Below are 24,690 nucleotides of genomic sequence, written 5' to 3' on the forward strand. Positions count from 1 at the left end.
TTAACCAGATCACTTTTAGTGAAGCCAGTGACAAAATCTTCCCACAAATGAAACTGTAACTAGTTTTTCATGCCCTATTCTTAAATAAGAATCACCAGACCCTTGAGGCAAGTCTCTATGGTAAGAGAGAGACCAAAAACAAGACAAAACAACAGAATGATATGGAGGAAACAGACTGTAAGGTAGAATAAAACATCTTAAAAAGTACTAAATTCAGATAGAAACGGAAAAGATTATACAGTGAAAATAGCTTGTTATTTAAAAGAGGAAGATTCAGGGGAAAAAAACAGCTCTCGAAAATTAACAATAGAACAGAAATGTAAAATTCAGTAGAAGAGTTAGAAGATGACTTTGAGGACATCTCAAAATAGGGCAAAAACAAGGTGGAAAAGTTAAATTGGACATTTATTCCAGGGAATTCAGCATTGAAATTATAGGCCCTCTAGAGAGGTTGGGGGGGGCGGGCAGGGGGCAGTGGAAGAGAAAGAAGGGGAGAAGGGGGAGGAGAGAGATGTTATACACAGAAAAAAGATCAAGAACCTGAATGGCAATGGCATTCTCAACACAGCACTGGGAACTACAAAACAATGGAAGAAGACTTTAACAATTCTGAAGGAAAATGGTTTCCCTTGTAGAATTCTCTATCTATACAAACTGTGAAATAAATGTGAGGGTAGAATAAAACATTTCAGATATGCAAGGGATTTACATGGAATCACACCAATTATACTAGATCATAACCAAAGACAGGCAACCACTCTAAATGTTTTCTATATAAAAAGAAATAATGATCATGATCAACTGGTTTTATTTCCAGGAGATAGAATGGGAAAAAATAAAATCAGAAGAAAGCAGGATGATACAAAAGAAAATGAGAGTAAGATTTGAAACCATTTAAATTCCTTTTCTTTCTTTTTTATTTTTTTTAATGTTTTATTTATTTCTGAGAGAGAGAGAGAGAGAGAGAGACAGTGTGAGCAGGGGAGGGTCAGAGAGAGAGGGAGACACAGAATCTGAAACAGGCTCCAGGCTCTGAGCTGGCTGTCAGCACAGAGCCCAATGTGGGGCTCAAATCCGTGAACCGTGAGATCATGACCTGAGCTGAAGTCGGACACTCAACCTACTGAGCCACCCAAGTGCCCCTCCTTTTTTTTTTTTCAACAAATATGTACCTATTGCCTACTTTTTGCCAGCAAAATGCTGAGAGTATAGTGGTGTAAACAGACAAAAGTCTTTGCCCTCATAAAGCACATTAGGGAAGTATTTATATTTCTACTTAATGAAATATGATGTAACTCTTAAAAATATACATGAATATCAGAGACATAGGAAATGTTTGTAATGTGAGATAAAAAGAACACAGAGTTGGCCAAAGACAAAAGGGAAGTCATAAACCTGAAATAGGTATGCTACAATAGGGAAATTATGAACACATTTCTTTTTTTTAAAAATTCACTTTACTTTTATACTGGGTTTTCAAACAGATTAGGAAACTTCAAATTTTTTTTTTTTTAAAAAATAGAACTGGTAAAAATCCTATGTTGGCTGTTTAAAATTCTGTGCCAAGCATTTCATTTGGAAAGAGTTGCTGTTAAATATGTTTGTTATCTGAAATCTTTATAATTATTAACCCTTTGCTAGTAGGATACTATTTGCTAGCAGGATACTAAAGGATACTGTTTGTAAGTTCAGGTGCCATCTAAGAAACTCTTCTACAAAGGGGTATTATTTCTCTTCCCTAAGAAAGTGAATTACCCACTCCTTGTGGGGAAAATATGAGTCAGAAGTGAAGAGTCAGACGTTTTAGCGACTGAGCCAACCAGGTACCCCAAGCTGAAACTATTCTAAAATTAAAAAGTACATCTAAATTGAAAAAAAATAGGAAGAAAGAACTCAGTCTCAGGCAAATTACACCTGGCCTGAGCCAAGTTTTCAGACCACAAGATTGTAACTAAACATCAACCACTATTGAATGTCAGTCTCATCACATAGGCTCTGTTATTTTCAATCCCAGGGGGGAAGAATCATAAAAGTTGAAACTCTAAATGAAAATAGTAAAATTATAAAACACAGAACTGATGAGATGGCAAAGTTTAGAAAAGGTGTTGTGGAAAATAAGAAAGCTGAGGCACCTGTGTGGCTCAGTTGGTAAGCGTCTGACGTCAGCTCAGGTCATGATCTCATGGTTTGTGAGTTCGAGTCCCGCATCAGGTTCTGTGCTGACAGCTCAGAGCCTGGAGCCTTCTTTGAATTCTATGTCCCACTCTCTCTCTGCCTCTCCCCCACTTGCGCTCTGTTTGTCTTTCAAAAATTAATAAACATTAAAATTGTTTTTAAAAAGAAAGAAAATAGGAAAGTATTGTAATTTCTTGAGTGAGGGACTTGATGTAGTGAGAACAATGACTTAAGGATGTATTCTGCCAAGCTTTTTGCAAAATGGGTTGAAGATGGAGAGGAATCTGTGGCAGGAGATAAGCAAAAAGGCAATAACTGGCATGTGAAACAAAAGCTCTAAAATGAAACTCAGGGCAAGGAGGGCAAGGGTTTCAAGCAATGGTATTCTTTTTTGTTTTCCAATTTATTTTACTTTATTTAGTTTTTTATATAATTTATTGTCAAGTAGTTAACATATAGTGTATACAGTGTGATCTTGGTTTTCGGGGTAGATTCACATGGTTCATCCCTTACATACAATGCCCAGTGCTCATCCCAACATGTGCTCTCCTCAATGCCCATCACCCATTTTCCCCTCTCCTTGTGGTTTGCCTCCCTCTCTGTTGGAAACTAATTTTCCCCTACACTTCCCCCATGGTCTTCTGTTAAGTTTCTCAAGTTTCACATGTAAGTGAGAACATGGTATCTGTCTTTCTCTGACTATTTCACATAGCATAGTGCCCTCCAGTTCCATCCATGTTTTTGCAAAGAATTTCATTCTTTCTCATTGACAAGTAGTATTCCATTGTACATATAATCCGCATCTTCTTTATCCATTCATCAGCTGATGGACATTTGGGCTCTTTCCATAATTTGGTTATTGCTGATAGCACTGCTATAAACATTGGGGTACCTGTGCCCTTCTGAATCAGCTCTCCTGTATCCTTTGGATAAATTCCTAGTGGTGCTATTCCTGGGTTGTAAGGTAGTTCTATTTTTAATTTTTTGAGGAACCTCCACACGGTTTTCCAGAGTGGATGCACCAGTTTGCGTTCCCACCAACAGTGCAAGAGGGTTCCCGTTTCTCCACATAATTCCAACATCTATTGTTTCCGGAGTTGCTAATTTTAGCCACTCTGACCGGTGTGAGGTGGTTTCTCACTGTGGTTTGGATTTGTATTTTCCTGATGATAAGTGTCGCTGAGCATCTTTTTATGTGTCTGTTGGCCATCAATGATATTCTTAGTGCCGCATACAACCTGGTTTTGGCACCTGGGGACAAGCAGAGCTTACTGGGGAGACATGTATCAGGGTGATCCTAGCTTGACTCTCCTGAACATTTGAATCCTAGAACTACTTTATGCCCACTTATTCAAGCCCAAGCTCTCCTGGCATCTTGTCAGGACTGTATCTTATCACCACTGCTTGTCCTTGAGGCAGGCCTGTATTTGTTTGATAGTAGATCTGGAGCCAACGTTTCTTTTAGCCACTCTGACCGTTTCTTTTCTATTTTTAGCCCACCCTAATGGGTTTTTGAAAGCTTTTTATTTGGAAAATATTTCAAGCTTATAGAAAAGCTGCAAGGGTAAGAATAGTGTGTAGAATACTATAGACTCTTGTTACACCTGTTGTTATACATCTCTCTCTATATATGTATGTATAATATACACATAAAAATATATGTATATTCAGTATTTTTGAACCATTTGAGAATAACTTGCATACACCATGGCCCTTTAGCCCTAATGACTTCATTGTGTATTTCCTAAGAATAAGGATATCCTGGGGTGCCTAGGTGGCTCAGTCGGCTGGGCGTCCGACTGAGGAGGGTCAGAGAGAGAGAGAGTGGCTTAGTCGGTTAAGCGTCCGACTTTCACTTAAGTCATGATCTCACAGTTAGTGGGTTCGAGCCCCGCATTGGGCTCTGTGCTGACAGCCAGCTCAGAGCCTGGAGCCTGCTTCGGATTCTGTGTCTCCCTCTTTCTCTGACCCTCCCCTGCTCATGCTGTCTCTCTCTCTCTCAGAAAAAAAAAATTTTTAAAAAAAAGAATAAGGATATCCTTTTTTAAAACCACAGTATTGTTGTCAAGTTCGGTACATTTACTCAGTCATGTTTCTTGAATTGAACTGAACTGCGGGAACACCCATTATCCTGGTCTAACCTGTCCTACTGCTGAGTCACAGGAGTGAAAAATCTAAAGCCTCATTTCAATTTAAGGTTTGGGTCTTTGAGAATACCACAGATTCAGATGTTTCAGATTACTTTTGCATTCGATTCATTATGTGTTGTTGTTGTTTTTATTCCGTGGTTCAGCTATTCTGAAAACATCTTTCTCAAAGAATAATGCTGATACCAACATTGGCGGACACTAACCGGACATTCATTATTAGGTCGGGCACTGTACTGAGCACTTTGTATTTATTAATGCATTTAATTCTCACGACAGCTGTAAAGGAACATACCATGACTATCTTCATTTTGTACATGGGGAAGTGTAGGCATGGAAATCAAATAGCTTGACCATAAATATATAGCTGATAAGAGTATAAAATCAAGATTTGAACCCAGGCTCTCGATGCCTTTCTTATTTGTTAATCTAAGTGTGTGTGTGTGTGTGTGTGTGTGTGTGTGTGCATTTAGCCTTCTTACATTTCACAGTATCTTCTCTACAGATGATCCCATACTCTTTCTTGTTATTGATTGATTCTGATTGTGTCGTGTTCCCCTGGGAGACAAGCATTCATTTTCTTGATGTGTTTATTTTTCAGCTGAAGCGAAGGTGACTGGTCCCATGAGCCCGGAAGAATGAACTCTGAAGAGGCTGTTTACACGAGAATCTCCCACTCACCAGCTGTTGAGAGTCTGTGGATGAAGAGCAGGATCTTATTACCTCAATGGAAGAGTGCGACCATGTTCCCGAACCAGCAGCAAAGTGGATTTGGTACAGTGGGACTGCCTAATAAATGATTCAGCAGAAGTACTTGATACAAATCTGTCTTGCAGCAGTGTCTTTAAATTTAGTGTTGCCCTCTTATCTGGCCTCATGTATGTTTGTGTGATCTCTGCTGCTTCTCTCTCCAGGGCCACCCCTGGCCTGAAGGCTGGATCCGCAATGGAATTCTCTTCATTCAGGCTATTTATAGAGCCAGTGTGGGTTCCTAACTATTTATTAAGTGCCTGTTCCATGCCAATAATTATTAGGTCCTATAAGGTAGCACCTACTATCTCCATTTTGCCCATGAGGAAAAAGAGGCTCAGAGAGGTTGTGCACTATGTGTAAGATCACACAGTTGGCAGAGTCAGGGCACAAATTTAGATCTAGATGCAAAGGCTCTTCACTTTAACATGTTGCTTTGCCTATCACTACTTCAGGGATAATTAGACCATCATATCATCACTGGTATTCCTCTCATAAATAGAGGAGAGGGGGACGCCTGGGTAGCTCAGTTGCTTAAGTATCCATCTCTTGATTACAGCTCAGGTCATATCATAGTTTGTGACTTCGAGCTCTGCGCTGATAGCTTGGAGCCTGCTTGGGATTCTCTTTGCCCCTCTCTCTCTGCCTCTCTCTCTACCCCTATACCACTTGCTCACTTGCTCTCTCTCTTTCTCTCTCTCTCAAAATAAATAAACTTAAAAAAAATAGAGGCGAAGATGGTGGTGTATATGTATGGGAAGTGTCTGAGAGGGAGGGTCAGGGAGTAAAGGCACTGAAGAATCACAGAATTCTAAAAGACCGTGGTGTTCTTTTAGATTAAAGATTGATAAACTATAGCCTGTGTGTCAGATCAAGCTCCCAACCTCTTTTTGTAAATAAAGTTTTATGGGAACACAGCCATCTCCAATCCTGTGTGTTTTGTCTATGACTGCTCTCTCTACAATGGCACAATTGCAGAGTTCGTATGGCCTGAAATATAGATCCCTGTTTTAGGTGATTCAAGAAGAAAGCCAACAATTTTCATTAAGGCCAATTGGTAATTTTCCCATTGGACTGAAAAATTACTTAAAGGTTTGTAATGCTAAGATAATCGCTGTATTCTAATGGTGGTGGTGGTGGCAGAGTGGGGGATGGGAGCGGGGGTGGGGGTCGTGTTTGGGGGATTTAACCTGGGAAGATTAAGGGAGAGGGAGTAAAAGGCAGAGGTCTGGCCTGTGGGTCCCCAGTAAACTCCTCACCCCAGCCTCATCTCACTCATGTCCTTCCTATTCCTCCTGCCAAATCAAGTTTCCTAAAATAACCCTTTGCTCATAAACTTGTAAGTGGCTTCCCACTTACAACATGCTCAAATCCCAACACCCCAGCCTGGAATTTAGAGACCATAACAATCTGACCCCAACTAATCTCTCTTTCCACCCTCCTTTTTTTTTTAAATCATGAGGAAGTCATGCCAAATTTGAGTTTGTATTTCAAAGCCAATTTATTTGTCTTTGATTCACTTTTTTAGTTTTTTAATGTTAATTCCAGTATAATTAACGTACAGTGTTACATTAGTTTTAGGTGTACAATATAGTGATTCAACAATTCTATACATTAGTCAGTGCTCATCATGATAAGTGTAATCTTTAATACCTATCACCTATTTCACCCCTCCCCCACCCTTTACTTTACTTTTATGTACGCAGAAAAGTAAACATGTAAAAGTAGTTGATAACAGGAAACCAGGATGAGCTTTCCTGTCGGAAGCCACTGCACCTAAGCTAAAACTTATAAATGAAAGAAAAATCTATGAAGGTGTTATATACCTTTCTACAGTAGACATTAACCATTTATATCTTGAAAAAAAGTACTCCAGCTAAAACTTTTGGTTTAATATTTTATTTATTTCTGAGAGACAGAGAGAGAGAGAGAGAGACAGAATCTGAAGCAGGCTCCAGGCTCTGAGCTAGCTGTCAGCACAGAGCCCAATGGGGCTCAAACCCATGAACCATGAGATCATGACCTGAGCCGAAGTCAGACACTTAACCGACTGAGCCACCCAGGCGCCCCTGTTTTGTTTTTAAATTGTAATATGAGCTTTTTCCCAGGAGTGCCTGGGTGGCTCAGTCAGTTGAGTATCCGACTCTTGATTTTGGCTCAGGTCATGATCTCACGGTTTGTGAGTTTGAGCCTGATGTCCTGCTCCATACTAACAGTGTGGGCCTGCCTGGGATCTTCTCTCTCTGCCCTTCCTCCCATCAAAAATAGATAAGCAAGCTTTAAAAATAAAAACCTTTCTCCCATATTGCTGTGTATTTTTCATAAAGATAATTTTTCATGTTGTAGAACATTCCATCTCTTTTTTTAAAAATTTTTTTTAATGTTTATTTTTGAGAGACAAAGAGAGACAGAGTGCGAGTTGGGGAGGGGGTAGAGAGAGGAGACACAGAATCCGAAGCAGGATCCAGGCTCTGAGCTGTCAGCACAGAGACTGAGGTGGGGCTTGAACTCATGAACTGTGAGATCACGACCTGAGCTGAATTCGGATGCTTAACTGACTGAGCCACCCAAGTGCCCCAAGTAAAAATATTCCATCTCTTATATGCTCCAATGTCTTCTTAATACTTGGTCGGTATGAAGACATTGAGGGTTCCTATTTCCATTCATTTCATCTCCTGTCTCCTGGAGTTGTTCTCATCATTTCCCGCCTTTGCTCAGGCTGTTTCTTTGACTTGGAAAGGGTCCTATCTTCCTTTAATGTCTGCTTGCCTTAAGTTTCCCATTCCAGCTTCAGCTGTGTCACCTTCCTTCTTCAAACTCTGATTGCTGGGGAAAAGTTTCGATTGCCCTTCAGAATGAGAGATAGATTTCGAAAGACTTATTTCCCTAGAGAGTGCTGATGTAGTACCATCTGAACTGGTCAACAGTAGCACTGCAGTATCAAAGGGTTCACAGACACCATTATTTCCTGGTGCTGTGCTCAGGAGAATGGCTTATTTTGGAAAATAATAAATTGATAGCTACCATATATCATGTACTTTCCAGTAATCAGGCATTATTCTAAGTAAGCACTTTATGTTGTCTTTTATCTTCATGACAACCCTTTCAAGTGGGTATTGTCAATACTCTCATTTTATAAATAAGAACATTGAGGTACAGAGAGGTTATCAAATCACCCAAGGCGACACAACTGGTAAATGGTAGACTTGGCTTTTGAATTCAGACAGTCTGGTATTAGTACCTGGATGGTTGGCCGATGAAATGGAAGTGTGGTCAATTCACTGTGGCCCTTTATCTCCCTAGTCTCATTCACTCAGTCTCAAATTGGCCCACATCATTATCAGAGTACATGCAGAGAAAGAAGGGCTGCTGACTAATGTTCTCGATAGGAACAGGGAGCCTGTTACTCTGTGTTGGAGAGACCTGGGGGGTGGGGTGGGGCTGGACAGCATCCTTTTACAATGAAGAGATCAACAGACAGATAAATTTGCTTTGCCCTTGGTCATTCTCCGAACTAGATGAGTCCAGAAGCGTTTTGAGAGCCAAGGCAGGAGGCAATGAAAACACCCGTTTCTTCCAGTCCTCTCACTCATTTCAGTGTCTCCAGTGCCTCATCTAAAGCAAGTCGTCATGCATAGAGAAGGTATTGTGACATAGCAACATCATAATGGTTACAGTTTAGTTAACTGCTCCCCTGCATGCCCATCCCAGGAAGGAGAGAGGCCTCTTGCAATGGAGCATATGAGAGTGGGGGTGGGGAGAAGAGATTCAGAGCGCATTTCAGAGGTGAGTACAATTGCAAAGCTGAGTCAGAAAGGGAATGAATAGTGACTGGCCTCTAATTTGCAGAATGACAGAACCTCAGGGTTCAGAAAGACGTTAAAAGTTATCTCTGCCATCTACCCTTTCACTGCCTGATCCCCCTAGGCAAGCTCTGACAAGCAAATGCCTAGCCCCTGCTTGGATACCTCCACTGATGGGGACCTCACCACCAAAGTCCATTCCAGCTCTGTATGGCTGTTAGAAAGTTGGACTTTTTGTTGATTGGAAATCTATCTTCCTGTAGCTTACACTAATTGGGTCTAATTCTGTCTGTGGGATGCTAGAGAACAGGTCAGCCCCCTCATCCACACAACAGCCCTAGAGAGTTTTGAAGTAAATGATCATGTCCTCTCTGACATGAGAAATTTTCTTTTTCAGGCTAAATCCCCACAGGTGCTTTGATTGTGTCTCTCTCACGTAGTTTTCAGGCCCTTTCTCATGTTTGTGTACACTGATTGCTTCCCACTTTCCTTGAGCTCTCCAAATACGGAGCTAGACCACCCCATACAGTGCCAGCTCACCTCAGAATAGAATAATCCTTTCGTTCCTATGAGGATGTAAACGTCTATAGTGAGTTCCTAGGATCAGAAATTAGTACTCTGAGTTCAAGGGGGTCCAGGACTTTTGGTTGAGTTTGTTTTTAGTCAGAAGGAGGCAGGAGGGAGAAAGAATTCGGTTTCTCTCATTGGGAAGAGATAATAGCTAATATTTTTTTAATACTTACTATATGACAGATGCTGCTAAACATTGAACATGAATTATCTCATTTAATCAACAAAAAAACCCTTGTAGGTGGTCCTGTATGATGCCTCTTTCACAACTGAAGAAGCTGAGGCTTAGAGAAACTCAGGGTTTTCCTGGGTTTGGTGTTGTATGCTAAGATGCGGCCAGATATGAACAGGGAGAGATGGTTAGAGATTTGAGGCTTCAACAAAGAGCCACATGTGGACTGTGATTATGCTTTAGAAAAGCTAGGATAGTGATGAAAATGGGAGTTAGGGTTGAAAATAGGGCTTCTAAGGCCCTAAAGATCGAGAGGGAAAAAGCCATCCAAGGGTGGCACAGAAGGATATGATGTACAGGGGAGTAATAATAGTAATAGCCATGCATTTGTTAAATACATCCTAAACCCGGCACTTTGCATGTGTAATCTCCTTTGATCCCCACAACAACCATAACTGGGAATTACTACCCATGATCATTATGTTACAGATGAGGAAATTGAGGCTTATCTTGGTTAAAAGAGTCACCGAAGGCTACACAGCTGGTAGGTGGCAGTGTCAGGCTTTTAATTCAGACGTGCTGAGTCCAGCCCCCTGGCCTATACTGACTCCCAAAGGAGAACCCTGTTGGCACCACTTAAGGGAAGGAACTTTCTCTCCCAAGAGATGGGGGAATCCCAGAACTCAGGAGGGTACTCAGGGTGCAGGAGTAATGCCTGGCAAGAGAGGGTAGAGAACCTGTTCTGGAAGACAAATTTTGCCAGACACTTCACATCAGTAGTGCCAATCCTGAGGTTATTCTAATTTGATGTTTCCTCAGCTAGGTATTTCTGGAGGCCCAGGAACCTCAGTAAATACCCATGACTAGATATGCTATCTCAGAATTGACACCTAAGGGTTAAAACATCATTGGTTTTTATGCCTCTGTAGTCCCACCCCCCCCTTTTTTTTTTTTTAACAATTTGCTTTTTCTTAGTTCAATGGTTCCATGACTTTAGTGTGCACCAATCACCTGGAGGACTTGTTAGAACACAGATTTCTGCACCCTCATGCCAGAGTATCTGATTAAGTTAGTCTGGGATGAAGGCTGAGAATTTGCCCTTCTGACAAGTTACCAGGTGGTGCTGATGCAGCTGGTCTGGGGATTACATTTGAGAACAGCAGCTTTACTTTATTAGTAAAGCTACTTTTGAAAATTTCCTCACTGACTTGGCTGTGAAAAGGTAAGCACAGAAAAGGCAGAGGACTTGCCCATAGGCCAGAAGCAGTGGGAGTGTGTTGAGGGTGCAGACTTAGTGCCCAGCCAGGTGAGTCCTGCTGCCAGAGAGCCTGTATAGGCTGGAGAAGATAGAAGTCACAGCCAGAAGGGACAGGAACAAGGGCAGGCAGAAGGCCTCGGTGAGCTGGCCAGGGAAGTCAGACTGCCTAAAGAAACAGAGGTCTGGCAAGGGCAGAAGTCAAATGGGGCAGAACTCTTGTCAAAAGCTGTAGGCTCCTGGCTGGGCTGCAGGGAAGGAACTAGGGGAGGGAGGAGGCAAGGAGCCAGGAGCGAGCTCTTGGGATATGACCTGTGACAGAATTCTGGCGATCACATTTCAGCTGAGACTTGCTGTCTCCAAAGCCTCTTTCTGTCTCCTCCTGTGCTTATACCCATCAGTCATAAAGTGCCCAGGAGCTGCTCTCTGAAGTTAAGTCCTTGCAGCAGGAGAACTGGGGACAGAGCTGAACGCTGTTTTTTCCCCCGTTAGTGATCCCACCGTAGAAGGCAGGGTCACAGCTAGGGAGCTCACAGTTGGGCAGTTTGACCTCTAATGTTCTAGGATCCCTAGACTGCATTTTTCCCTCACAGGAAACTGACTCAGCTGCAGTGAGTCATCAGTGCAGAGAAGAGAGGCTGCCCTCACTTCTCCTCATGGAATTGGGGTGGCTTGCAAAGGAGTCACCTTTCCCTTGATACAAAGAGAGGGAGCATCTCTCTGCAAGTTTGCACACCATTACTCCTTTCAGCTGCAGAAGCAAAATAGGCCCTCCCTGGACCCTGGCCTTCAGGAACTACCCACCTAGTTTGCGCCAAGTCCCTGTTTTCCCTTTTGTGCTCTTCATCCCATTTCTTGTACATGTCTGTCCAGTTAAAAAAAAAAAAAGAATTTATTGAGTGCAGACTAGAAGGCAGGACCCATGCTGGGGATACAGATATGAGTAAAAGAAATTTCGACCTTCATGGAAGTCATAGTACAGAGTATAATTGCATAGAGGTAATTATAGCCTTTTAGGATAAATGCTGTTTCTTAAATAGAGTTCATGCCCTCTCAGGGCCTTTGTATTTGCTGTTCCTTCTATCTAGAATGCTTTTCCCCAAATATTTGTATGACTCATTCTCTCAATTCACACAGATCACTTCTGAGAGAGGCCTTCTCTGAACTTATAGAAAATGGAGCCCTCATAATTCTCTGAGTGCATTTACCCCATGTAATTTATATATATAAACACACACACGTGTATATTTATATATGTGTGTATAAATTACATTTATGTGTTAATAAACATATATTTATAGTGCTTCTATAGTGTGTGTATATATAAATATATATGTTTACATTTATTTACTATATGTATACATTTATTTTTTTTTGGTCTGCCTTCCATACTAGATTATAAGCTCTGCAAGTGAGAGCAGGGCCTTGTCACTGCTGAATTCTCAGTTCAGAGAAATGGTACCCAATAGATATTCAATATATATTTCCCTTCTGTTCCTTCATCATGAGCAATTGCCTAGTTGGAACTTTTCTGAGCCATTCCAGAGTCATCAAAATGGAAGATGAGGCCTTTCTGCAGGGAGAATATTTTCAAGCCTACTTCCCCAAGCTTTCTACAATCTGCACGGTCCTTTCAGACCAGACTGAGCGGGTTCTAGCCCTCCACCACAACTAAAATTTACTGGTCATTAACTATGTACTGGGCACTTCAAATACATTATTTAGTCCTCACAATGCTTTGCAAAGTCATCATTGTTAATCTTATTTTATGGAAGATGAAATAGGCTCAGGGACAGTGGCTTGCTCAAAAATCACAGCAAGATGCCCAGGTGGGCTTCCTGGCAAAGGTCTACCAGACTCCGCCATGTTTCTGACACGTTCCTCCAGGCCTTTCCCATGTTTCCACACATCCCTCACCCCGGCCCTTTCCTTCTCACTGGACAGTGGGCTTGTTTAGCCTGGCTGCTCCTCAGCGGCGGCCAACATCAGGAGTGCTTTAGTTGCGTGCAGGATGGAGAGGGGGCTGATCTATCTCAAGGGCCAGAGCTTTCCTTCCCCAGCCCTTCCCACCGCCCTGCGGCTGGACTCCCAACGGCGCATTCCAAGGGCTGCAGCGATCGCGAGCCTTGAAGGGAAAAGGATGCGGTAAGGAAGGAAAGGCTTGGTCAATGGACCCGCAGGACCACCGGTTTCTGCCCCTCCCACCCAGCGTCGGACACCTTCTACCCCATCCCGTCCCGCGGCAGCGCGCATGCGCGGGGCGCTCCGGCTCCCTCCCTCCTGCGAGCCGCCCTTTCACCCTGGCAACCGCGGCGCGACGACAGCGCGCGCGCGGGCTGGGCGCGGACCGGGCGGGGTCGGTGCTATCTGAGGCTGAGGCGGCGGCGGAGGAGAGGGGCGGCCGCGGGCAGCAGTGTTGGCTTGCCCGACTTCCCTCCGCCTCGCCTCAAGGGTTTTCGACGCGGCTTCGGGCCCAGTGGACATAGCCCCTGGCCATGGACTCCCAGAAAGTAAGTGGGAGAACGAGGCGCGCGGGGCGGCCGAGGTTGTGGAGAGGGTGGGCGGGGCGCCCGGGGCCGGTGGGCGGCGGGCGCGCTGGGCCAGGCTGGGCTTCGGCGGTGGAGGGCCAGGCTGCTGCCCTCCCTCGCTCTTTCCCTCGTTCCCCGGTGGGAGCAGGCTGCGGGGACCGCGCCCGGTGACCCCAGCTGGCCTTTGGCCCAGGGCCCTGGCTCCTGCGGAGAAGAAGGGAGCTGTCCCGATTCCTGCATCATTTTCTGCAGCGCTCCAGGCCCCGTTTGAGTCTGGAGCCTCCCCGCGTGCAGGCGCGGGTTTATCCCTCCCTGAGCACCAGCCGAGGTGCACGGGTCTACCTGCTGACGCCGACTCAGCACGATGCACGCCGCTTTAGGTCAGGGACCGAATCTGCTTAGCGCCGCGCGCTCCACTCCCACCTTCCTCGTGACCAGTTCGGCAGCAGGTCTTGGTGTTTGGTATTGGTTGAACTGGGGGAAGAGACAGTGGGCAGCGGTCCCACCCTTTTCGACCAGTTTGTTTCTGGTCACGGTTACCTTATGACTGTTGTGGCCTGTTGTATACTTTCCGAACAAGTTAAGGAGCTAGTAATTTCAATTAAGAAAAAAAAATGTTTTGAGAACATAGCCAGTGTTTTGAATACAATGAGAGTTATTAGTAGGCAGTCATAATCCCTGTATAGATTATTAACCACCCTGTTCTCTTTGTTAGATGATAGTAATTGAAGTATAGTACAGTAGAAGAGGGAACACAAGTGTTATTAATAATGTAGCAGGGAAAAACCAGGGCATATCCAAGAGGCCATTCTTTTCTATTATTAGATAGAAAGCACTGGAAAGACTTATTAGAACAACGTTTTCTCTAGTTTTGCCTGAATTCACCACCTCAAGGAGCAGTGGGGGCACGGGAGAATAGTATAGTGATGTGTTAAGCATGGACTGTTACTGTATTTTACAAAAGTGCACATAATTTGATTGCATGCATCTTGAAATTCAGTTGGGTAAACGTAATTTTTATTTCCGTACTGTAAGACATCCATAAAAAATTACATTTCGTGTGTTTTGAATATATGTGTGTAAAACATCCCTGCCTAAATTTGTAAAAACCTGTCTCGGCTTATTTAACTTTTTAGGTAGAAGTCACATGATAGCTGAATGGACGTTAGTTCAGGGCAAATGGAAGAGCAGAGAATCAGAGTCCTTGAGTTCCATGCTGCTATTTACTAGCTCTGTGCTCCGGAGCAAATTACTTAACTGTGATTAATCTATTTCTTCATTTATGCAGTGGAAATAAGAATATTTTATAGAGGTACTGTAAAAATCAGTTAAAGTAATTCATTATGAAAAAAGTGTTAAGTGTTTTAATATTTACAAAGTACTAAAATACTCTGTTATAAAATAGAATTTTAAGGAGTATTTAATATGGATTAAGGACTCAAGACTTGGAAGTTGTGGCTTCTGCAAAGTCATACCACTATCCATGAAGTTAAGATTTGAACTTATTTGTCTCAATTCATATGGTGTTTTTAAGCACCTACAAGTACCATGTGCACTTTCCCCAGAGGTGGCAGAGAATTAGGTGTTCTTTGTGATAACTTTGAAAAGCAGTTTCTTAATGTTAAAAAATGTGTTGAATTTCATTTATTGGTATCAAATATTATTCTAGTAAAACTCTTTGTTTTACAGCTTATAGCAAGTATCTGGTATTAATGTTTATAACCAATTTATTGCTATGAAGTTGAGCATTTTTCCCGTCTGAATTACTGCAGAATCGCTTACATATGTCAACTAATAATGAACTAACTTGTGTATTTATTTATTTTTAAGTAAGTAGTATACCCTTGGCATGATTTTTCTAACGCATTATAAAATGTTACAACGAAAGTAGTAGCAAGGATGGTACTTTAGTTATTGCAAGGAAAATGGTGAGGATGGCTTGAATATGTATATACCCGTTAGTAAGGCATTGGGATTTGAGGTTCGAATTATTAGAGGATGGCTTTGGAGTCAGGTCTCCCATCCTCCTACTATCTCTGAGCTGGATGAGCTTGGGTAATTTGCTGTGTGTCTCCATTTTCTCATGTATAAAATAGAGATAACAATTGTACTTACCTCAAAGAGTTATTGTAAGGATCATGTTAATTTTTAAAAATCCTTGATGCCTAGCATATATAAGTACTGCTAGCTATTGTTAGGAAATTCATAATCCCACCTTCAAAATAACTTTCTTCTTTTGTTGATGATTTGTACAACTTTTTCTAATCCAGTCTACCATTTTTAACCTTTTTCAAAATATGTCCTTAAATTTTAAAATATGTTTTCTATTTTTCTGTCTGTAATAAGTGACTTCAAATGGTGGTGTCAGAGAAGAGTTGTTAAATCCTAATTGAAAGAGGATTTGGAATTCTGACTCATACAGCCTGACAATAGAGGTTAAGTTAACTGGACAGTCTTACAGAAGCTTGATGGTGGCTAGTCAGCAGATGGATTAGCTTGACCAGCTGCTTTTTTGTCTGTGAAAATAACTTGGACTTCAGTGTTGTGTTAGCAACAGATGCTCTGTTTGAGTAGAGGAAGAAAACATAATTGCCTTGTGTATGTAAGGCATACAGTTGGATACAGAAAACCACAGTATTATCTTCTGGAAATAAACAGAAGGATTTTGTTTATATCGAGTTTCTGGGACACTTTTGTGAACAGGATGTGTTATGGATAGGTGGCTTTGTTTGATACTCAAACCTTTTGATTATGCCCTTAAGTGGTTTTAAGATAAAATCACAAAGGTTTCTGTACTTGATTAAATGTGTATGTTCAAAGAAACCATTGAAAGATCCTTTCTAGGATCTTGGTGCTTAGAATTTGATAGTTAAGTTTTTGCACAGGAGATCTGTTTATATTCATAAGGATTGCTATTTCTAAGAAAGGTACATACTGAAAGAATAATAAAGGGGAGGAAGGGGATCCCAGAGGAAAGATGTTGCCAAGAGTATACACTGTCAATTGTTTATTTTTTCCTGCATATTCTTTACTCTAGACTTAGAAAGTGGCAGTGACAGGCAAGGGTTGAGTGTGCAAGATTGGACAAACCTAGATTGGAGAGATTGAATTGGGTAGAGGGAGGTGTTTTTTTTTTTAATTTTAATTTTAATTTTTTACAAATAGTTTATTGTCAAATTGGTTTCCATATAACACCCAGTGCTCATCCCCACAAGTGCCCAAGTAGAGGGAGTTTTAAAGCATGACATTCGGTAGCAAGTAGTATGTCTATATGTGGCTTCCTTATCCCAGTTTCCTCCTCTACCCTGGTAATTGCTATTCTTTTCCTTCATATTGTACCTTAGCAATTCAGGGACCTCCACCATATCCAGATAACCAACCATCTCATGTTCTAAAATTACTCCCTCTTCTTGGTCAAAAAATAATATTTCCTGAAGAAAAGAAAGAAAAATGAAATTTGAATATTGTTCTGCATCCAGTATTGTGTTAGATTGCTTTACATTCTCACGATAAGCTCTTCTTCCTGTTGCACAGATAATGGAAAACCAAACTCAGGAGCTAAATGAGTTATTCAGAGTCACACAGCTAGCGAGTAATAGTCTGGATTCAAACTTGGTCTTTCTTCATAGCCCAAGCTTTGTTCATTACCACCCTTTGTGCCTGAATTTTTTGCCTTTAAATGGTGATTTGATTAAAATTTAAGATGTTCATAGGAATGAATCCCTATAATTTTTTTAAAAAGAAGTTAATTAAATCTAGTGAAAATAGTTGATAGAAAGTATAGAACGTGATTTATATAAAAACCCAGAATTTGATGTCTCTTAATGCCACATATAAAATCATTTCTTTTTGAGAGAGAGAGAGAGAGAGAGAGAGTGTGTGTGTGTGTGTGTGTGTGTGTGTGTGTGTGTGTGTAAAATCCCCTCTCTGCAGTTCTTTTTCTTTTTTGATGGAGGGTCTTAGCTTTCTAAAGTAGAGCTGTGAACAGGAAAGTATGAGTGGAGTTTTATACACCCTAGCCAAACCTGATCTCATTCATTTTTGTGGAATGGATCAAAGTAATCTGGTATATACAAGTCATGGGGTACCCTCTTCAAATGACCATATTGACATACTCATTATCACTGTATTTAAAAAGATATATTCAAGGGCACCTGGGTGGCTTAGTTGATTGAGCATCTGACTTTGGCTCAGCTCATGATCTCATAGCTCTTGAGTTTGAGCCCCACATATGCTGTCTGTGCTGATAGCTCAGAGCCTGCTTCGGATTCTGTTTCTCTGTCTCTGTGTCTCTCTCTGCCTCTCCCCTACTCATGTTCTGTCTCTTTCTCAAAAAAAAACAAAAAAAAAACCCACATAAACATTAAAAAATATTAAGATATATTCATTTTTTATTGAGCTTGGCAGTTGTAAAAAATTGGAAATACTGTTTGTTGATCTTTGAATAATACAGCGGTTAGGGGTACCAACATGCCCCTGCCATAGTTGAAAATATGCATATAACTTTTGATTCCTTCAAAACTTAACTACTAATAGCCTACTGTTGATGGAAATAGTAAACTGGAAGTCATGGATAACATAAGCAGTTGTTTGGCACCTATTTTGTCTTACATGTATCATATACTGTATTCTTAGAATAAAGTAAGCTAGAGAAAAGAAAATGATAAGAAAATTGTAAGAAAGGGGAAATATGTTTACAGTACGGAGCTGTAAAAAATCTGTTTATAAGTGGACCTGTGCATTCCAACCCAGGCATTTCAAGGATCAATAGTGAAGCAGATTTTTTCTTTTTACCTTTTTAAAAATATTTTAATACAATGTTTCTTTGCAATGCCTGGCTGAATGTAAGCAGGATTATTCATGCAGTAAACACATATTGAATCTTTACCATGGTGATAAATAATCTATTCCATCCTAGGGTGGACAACATTTTTAAATTGGTAGATTTTTTTCCATCTTTCTTTTTGTATGTTTTTTACCCTCAGTTGGCATTCTTCCCAGCCACAAAGTTCCAGTGGAACACTTGTTGACACTTGTTGATTGGTAGCTAATTATATTTTGAGCTAATTTATAATAAAGTTTAGCATAGTCAGCCTGTGCACTTTTTTAAATATAAGTAACACAAACTTATTGTAGGAAAATAGGAAATATATATACATGAAAATAAAATGAAAATTACCCATAACTTGCCACCCAGATATAACCTCTTTTAACATTTGTACATATTATGTTCCAGTGTTTTGTAATGTATATAGAAACTTAAAAAGACTATCATATCATGCTATGGTAATACTGCTTTATAGTTTGCTTTTCACTTAATATATTATGAATCTTTCACCATATTAATATCATTCTACAACACTTAACAATTCAGAATTTTTTTATATGGATGTATTATTTGATTTTTAACCAGTACTCTTTGTTGTATATTTATGTTGATCCCAATCTTCTAGTATTATAAGTAACGCTGAAATGAACATCCTTGTAGCCATGTCTCTGCTTATACTATTAATTATTTGCTTAGAATAAATTTGGTAGAAATGGAATTACTGAGTCAATGTGTGTATACTTTAAAAAATCTTTGGTATGTATTGCCAAGTTGCTCTTCAGAAGGGTTGTTAGTTTATACCGCTACCAGCAGTACCTGGGTGTGCCCCTATCTTCCTCCCCATTGCACGTGCAGCTCCTTCAGTTAGATGGTGGAACCTCTGGTTTCCTTGGCTGAATATGAGCTGTGTAGACTTCACTGAAGGGAAGAGCCAATTTAGAGGTCACTGCACATGGATAAGGCTTCTTTAGCTTCTGACTCACTATATTTCTTCAAATCCTAGGTGAGGGGGGGTACCTCTTCTTTCCTAGTTGGGCTTAGAGTAGAAAGGCAGCATTTTCTATCAGGTCTTTTATTAGATTTTTTTTTTCCTTTGGATTACCTCAGTTGCCTCTGTAAACAGGTAGTGTTCATAACTTATTTTTGCTGTTAAGACATGGCTTTCTATCAATTAGCTATTTATGATAATCAGATTCCTGAATTCCTCAACAATATATAATCTCCTTTTTCACCTCTTCACATCACATCTGGACACAATACTCCTATTTGTGTTACCACAAATAGGTGAGATTCTGGTTGTCTAGCTTACCAGCTGGATAGAGCTTTCTAGATTTCAACTCTCGTTACCTAATTCAAAGGAGAAGTCTGTGGTGTGGTGTGATGCAAGTGCCATCATTCCTGGTGGCATTAGGGTATTTTCCAGAAATGCTATATCCTGGTTTCATTGATCCCTTTGCTCTGATTGCAGGAACCCTATGCTTGTTTTGTACAGTCCCCAGCAGTGTAAGCATCCTAGGGTAGTGTAAATAGGATCTGGAGGCAGCTTCTTAGATTTGAATTGTGACTACCACTTGATAGCTGTGTGATCTAAGACAATTTCTTAACTTCTCTAACTTTCCTTTTCTTCAACTATGACATGCAAAGACTGATACTTTTTTTTTTTTTTTTTACAAATAGTTTATTGTCAAATTAGTTTCCACATAACACCCAGTGCTCATCCCCACAAGTGCCCTCCTCCATGCCCATCCCTCCTCCCCCCCACATCCATCAGTCCTCAGTTTTTGTCAGCATTCAAGAGTCTCTCATGGTTTGCCTCTCTCCCTTTCCCCCACCATTTCCCCCCTTCTTCTCCCGGTTGGTCCTCTGTTAAGTTCCTCCTAGTCCTCCTATACGTGCAAACATATGATATTTGTCCTTCTCTGCCTGACTTATTTCGCTCAGCATAACACCCTCAAGGTCCATCCACGTTGCTACACAGGGCCAGATTTCATTCTTTCTCATTGCCATGTAGTATTCCATGGTATAGATAAACCACATCTTCTTGATCCATTCATCTGTTGATGGACACTTAGGCTCTTTCCATGTTTTAGCTATTGTGGAGAGTGCTGCTATGAACATTGGGGTACATGTGCTCCTATGCCTCAGCATTTCTGTATCCCTTGGGTAAATTCCTAGCAGTGCTATTGCTGGGTCATAGGGGAGTTCTATTGTTAGTTTCCTGAGGAACCTCCACACTGTTTTCCAGAGGGGCTGTACCAGTTTACATTCCCACCAACAGTGTAGGAGGGTGCCCGTTTCTCCACATCCTCGCCAGCATCTAGAGTTCTCTGATTTGCTCATTTTAGCCACTCTGACTGGCGTGAGGTGGTATCTCAGTGTGGTTTTGATTTGTATTTCCCTGATGAGGAGGGATGCTGAGCATCGTTTCATGTGTCTGTTGGCCATCTGGATGTCCTCTTTGGAGAAGTGTCTGTTCATGTCTTCTGCCCATTTCTTCACTGGGTTGTTTGTTTTTCGGGCGTGTAGTTTGGTGAGTTCCTTATAGATTCTGGATATTAACCCTTTATCTGATATGTCATTTGCAACTATCTTTTCCCATTCCGTTGGTTGCCTATTAATTTTCTGGGTTGTTTCCTTGGCTGTGCAAAGACTGATACTTTTTAAAAATCTGTTGTGATGATTAGAAAGATATGCCATGTTAACAGTTTAGCACAGGGCCTGAACCATAGAAAGTGCTTAGTAAATACTACTGAAATGGCCATAATACTAATTTGACCCTCTTAAACTGTAGGTCAACTAGTGATATTTGTAGTGGTTCTAGATTTGTGTATCTCAATGGTCTGGAAAAGTAATGTAGAATTTGAATCAGGAATCTTCTTTTGGTGTGAGTAGATGCTGATGGAAAACTCTTATATCAAAGTTTTCTTAGGACTACTTGGTTATTGAGGTCCTCAGATTCAGACTAGTATATAAACCTGGGTAAAATGATTTTCTGCCACTGGTTCTAAGAACAAGAAGTTTCTGAATCATATTTTCAGGGGTTTGTTACAGTGGATAGTTTCCAAGCAAGTAGCCCAAGTTAGCAGTGTTTTGTTGGATGCAGCAAAATTAAGATTCAGCATTTGAATTTGTCATCTTCACGTATATGAAGCTAAAACCAATAGAACCTTGCCACTTCAAATGTTGAAAGTCATCATGTTCTCAGACTTACAGGATGATATGCCGGTGTGTAAGAAGAGCTTTTTCTCTTGCCCTTGTATCCGGCCGGGTGGGACATGTCACAACCTTTGGATTAGCTTCAGTTTTTTTCAGTGTGGAAGTAAAATCTTAGTGTTTTTGGTGCCCTTAGGTATTCTTTTCATGTACCTCTGATCTTTACTTTCAGGTAGTACAGTGTAATAATTAAGCACACAGACTCAGGAGTTAGACTGCCTTAGTTTGAATCTGGGCTCTGATACATATTAGCTCTGAGATCCTGGGCGAGCTATTACTTAACCTCTATACCTCAGTTTCTGGATTGGAAAATGGTGATAGTAATAGTGTCCTACTTCTTAGGATTCTTGAGAGGATTAAATGAATTAATATAGGTAAAGAGCTTAAAATGGTGCTAGACACTTAAGAGTATCGAAGTGTTATTTATTATTTTGCTCAGACACTATTGATTGTGCTTTTACTTCACATGATTTATAGTGATGATAAGCATAACTTTAAGATATGCTCCTTTGAAGAGGGTACCTCATGCCTTGTACATTCCAGATTTTTGATGCATTCTATGGGAATGATTGCAGTTGTACTTGGCTGGGGTGTGTAAAACCCCCTTTTTTTTTTGTTGTTAGCATAGCACTTACCTTAGTCTATTTCCCTAATCAAGTAATTGAGAGTCTTAATCCTGGTATAGTAGTTTTACTTTTGAGGTCTTGGTAATTGTGGTTCTTGACCAAAGAATAATGACTAAGATTGCCTATGCATAACTTCCTTTGGAGACATATGTCCTATATACATATACATGCATATATATATATATATATAATTTTAACATTTTTTAAGTTATGTTTTTGAGAGAGAGAGAGAGTGCAAGCATAAGCGGGAAGGACAGAGAGAGAGAGAGAGAGAGGGACAGCGTAGAGCCTGATGTGGGGCTTGATCTCACGACCATGATATCTTCACATCTATATCACCTAGAACTCTTAGTCAACCTGAAGTCTTGTAAAATATAATTATTTTGGAAAGTAATGGGAAACTTGAGATCTGAGATAAAATCTGAGACCCTTGTAGACATCCTTTCAGATTGATAAAGTCTCACAGAGCAGATGAAAGATGTCTTTGCCCTCCATCATCAGGGTTTGATAGTAAAAGAAATGAGGCAATATATGTCACAGTGAGCTCGTTCTTTACCTTTTTGAAACTTGTTTTAACATATACATAGTATATATGTTTTAGAACAGTGTTGATAGGCAGAGTGACTGATGGTGTGAGGACTTCCAGGTGGGAAACAAGGCATGTTAGAGAAACTCACAGCAGGCTACCAGAGCTAGTATGCAGCAAGGAAGAGGAAGTCTGCTGTGAGTTGAAGCAGGAGAGGTAGGCAGTGGGAAAATCATGCAGGGTTTTACAGATTATGTAGGGTCATGTTAATAGATCATATTAAAATATTTTCAGTTTTATCTAAGGACCAGTGGGAAGCCATTGAAGATTGGGAAGAGTGATGCTATCATATTATTCTAGCTGCAGTTTATAGAACTGATTATGGGGGAGAAAGAATGGTTCAGAAGCCAGTTAAATTTTGCAAAAGTATAAGTTTGAGGTATGATACTGACTTGTACTAAGATAGTGATTACAGAACTATTTAGGAGGTGAAAATCCACATAACTTGGTGACTACATGTAGAACAGAAATGAGAGGAGAGGATGTTATGATGGCATAGGTTTCTGATTTTGTAGCTAGTACCACAATTTGCAGAGATAGAATACTAGAGGAGGGCTCAGGTTTATGGGGGAGACATTATGACATATTGGGTTTTTTTTTTAAAGTTTATTTTGAGAGAGAAGAAGCATGTGCGTGTGGGGGGAGGGCCAGAGAGAATACCAAGCTGGCTCCATGCTCAGCCCAGGAGCCCGATGTGGGTCTTGATCTCACAACTGTGACATCATTACCTGAGTGGAAATCAAGAGTCTGATGGTTGCTTAACTGACCAAACACCCAAAATATTGAATTTTGAAGTGCTTGGGCAACAACTAAGCAGAGATTCCAAGTAAGCAGTTGGATGAAAGTAGTCTGGAGCTCAGAGGGAAGACTCTCTATCTAATGGTGCTCTGTTTGTGCACAATTCATTGAAGTTTGGGGCTTTGTGCTTTCTCGTCAACTTCTTTATCAATTGCTGTGTCTCCATTATAAAAGCTATTAATTAATTGTGGAGGCCGTAGAGAGATAAAGTGGGATAGAAAATTCAAAGCACTATGTTATCTTTTAATTCTTTTCTGTCTCTTCTCTGTTTCTGAATACAAAATATATAGATATTTGGCCCTAGTATGTTGTCCGCCATATTTAGAAAACACTTAAAAATTTTATACTGGATTTGGTACCTATTTAGCCAGTCTCCTATAGCATACTTCTTATATTAGGCATGCACTAACCCTGTATACAACTCTTCTCTGATTCCTACTACCTAGAGAAGACTTTAGCCTTATGTCACATGCACAAGCTAGGGTTAAGTTTCAGAACCCAGTTTGTGTAATCCTACTCTTTTAGTTTTTATAAGTGTTGGTATTGGTGGTAATACTTGTCTTCAATATTTTGGTTACTTGTCATTTGTTTTCCAGTTTTCCTGAGCTCCAAGTCCTTAGTTCTTTCTGTCTTCATGCCATTTTCACCCTTAGTCTGTCCAATCATTGTTATTGTGATGACCAGAATGGATGAAGCCCTGGTCCCCTCGATAATTCATTTCTCAGCCCTTCCTGATGAACTTCCACTATAGGAAAATACTAAATGTGAGCCCTTGATTACAGTCTTTTGCATTTGCTCATCCTCTCCAGATTAAAGGGAAAGTAGCTTTAGAACTTCTGGAGCCCTTCAGCAGCCTATCCTTGAAGAACTTTCAGGTTACTGCTCTTTTTTTCTTCTAAGCTTAGAATAGAGGCAGCACTTTATCTATATTAGATTATTACCAAGGTCACATTGGCTGCTTTGGGTTCTGACTCTTTCTCATCTGGATGATTGCTTCCTCTGCAGCCATGTCTACTAATGAATTTGGTAGCGATTAAAGCATAGGTCATCTGAAATGCTGAGGCCCCAAAGCCCTCTACAGCTGGCTTGTATAGCATCTCAGTGATGTATATTACAGCAAAGACTCCAAAGCCTCTCCCTATCTAGAAATTGGAGTTGCACCCCCCTGAGAATCTCAGACTTCAGTCTTTGCTACTTTGGCAGTAAGGTAAGATGTCTTTCTCTGGATATAGGCCCTTT

The 24,690-nt window shown here is 40.7% G+C and overlaps 2 protein-coding genes across 5 annotated transcripts in view; both read left to right on the forward strand.

The window, feature by feature from the left end:
* Positions 1 to 5,146, forward strand: part of SLC44A1 (solute carrier family 44 member 1) — a 201,577-nt gene extending 196,431 nt beyond the window's left edge. The window contains exon 16 of the mRNA XM_039239918.1: positions 4,924 to 5,146. Coding sequence (XP_039095849.1) covers positions 4,924 to 4,938 — 15 coding nt within the window. The 3' untranslated portion in view covers positions 4,939 to 5,146. The remainder of the gene's footprint in view (positions 1 to 4,923) is intronic.
* A 3,660-nt stretch (positions 5,147 to 8,806) lies between these two features.
* Positions 8,807 to 24,690, forward strand: part of FSD1L (fibronectin type III and SPRY domain containing 1 like) — a 66,478-nt gene continuing 50,594 nt past the window's right edge. For 3 of the 4 annotated variants that reach the window (XR_005529778.1, XM_039239813.1, XM_039239826.1), the window contains exon 1: positions 8,807 to 8,858. Coding sequence is in view for 3 of the 4 variants with exons in the window: in XM_039239813.1 (XP_039095744.1) it covers positions 8,814 to 8,858 (45 nt within the window). In the remaining variant the exon portion in view is untranslated. Of the gene's footprint in view, positions 8,859 to 13,245; positions 13,383 to 24,690 lie in introns of those variants that run through there. The other variant, XM_039239821.1, reaches the window with a different exon arrangement.

Source organism: Hyaena hyaena, unplaced genomic scaffold, assembly GCF_003009895.1.
Source record: "Hyaena hyaena isolate Hyena2069 unplaced genomic scaffold, ASM300989v1 scaffold_6, whole genome shotgun sequence".
Lineage (NCBI taxonomy): Eukaryota > Metazoa > Chordata > Mammalia > Carnivora > Hyaenidae > Hyaena > Hyaena hyaena.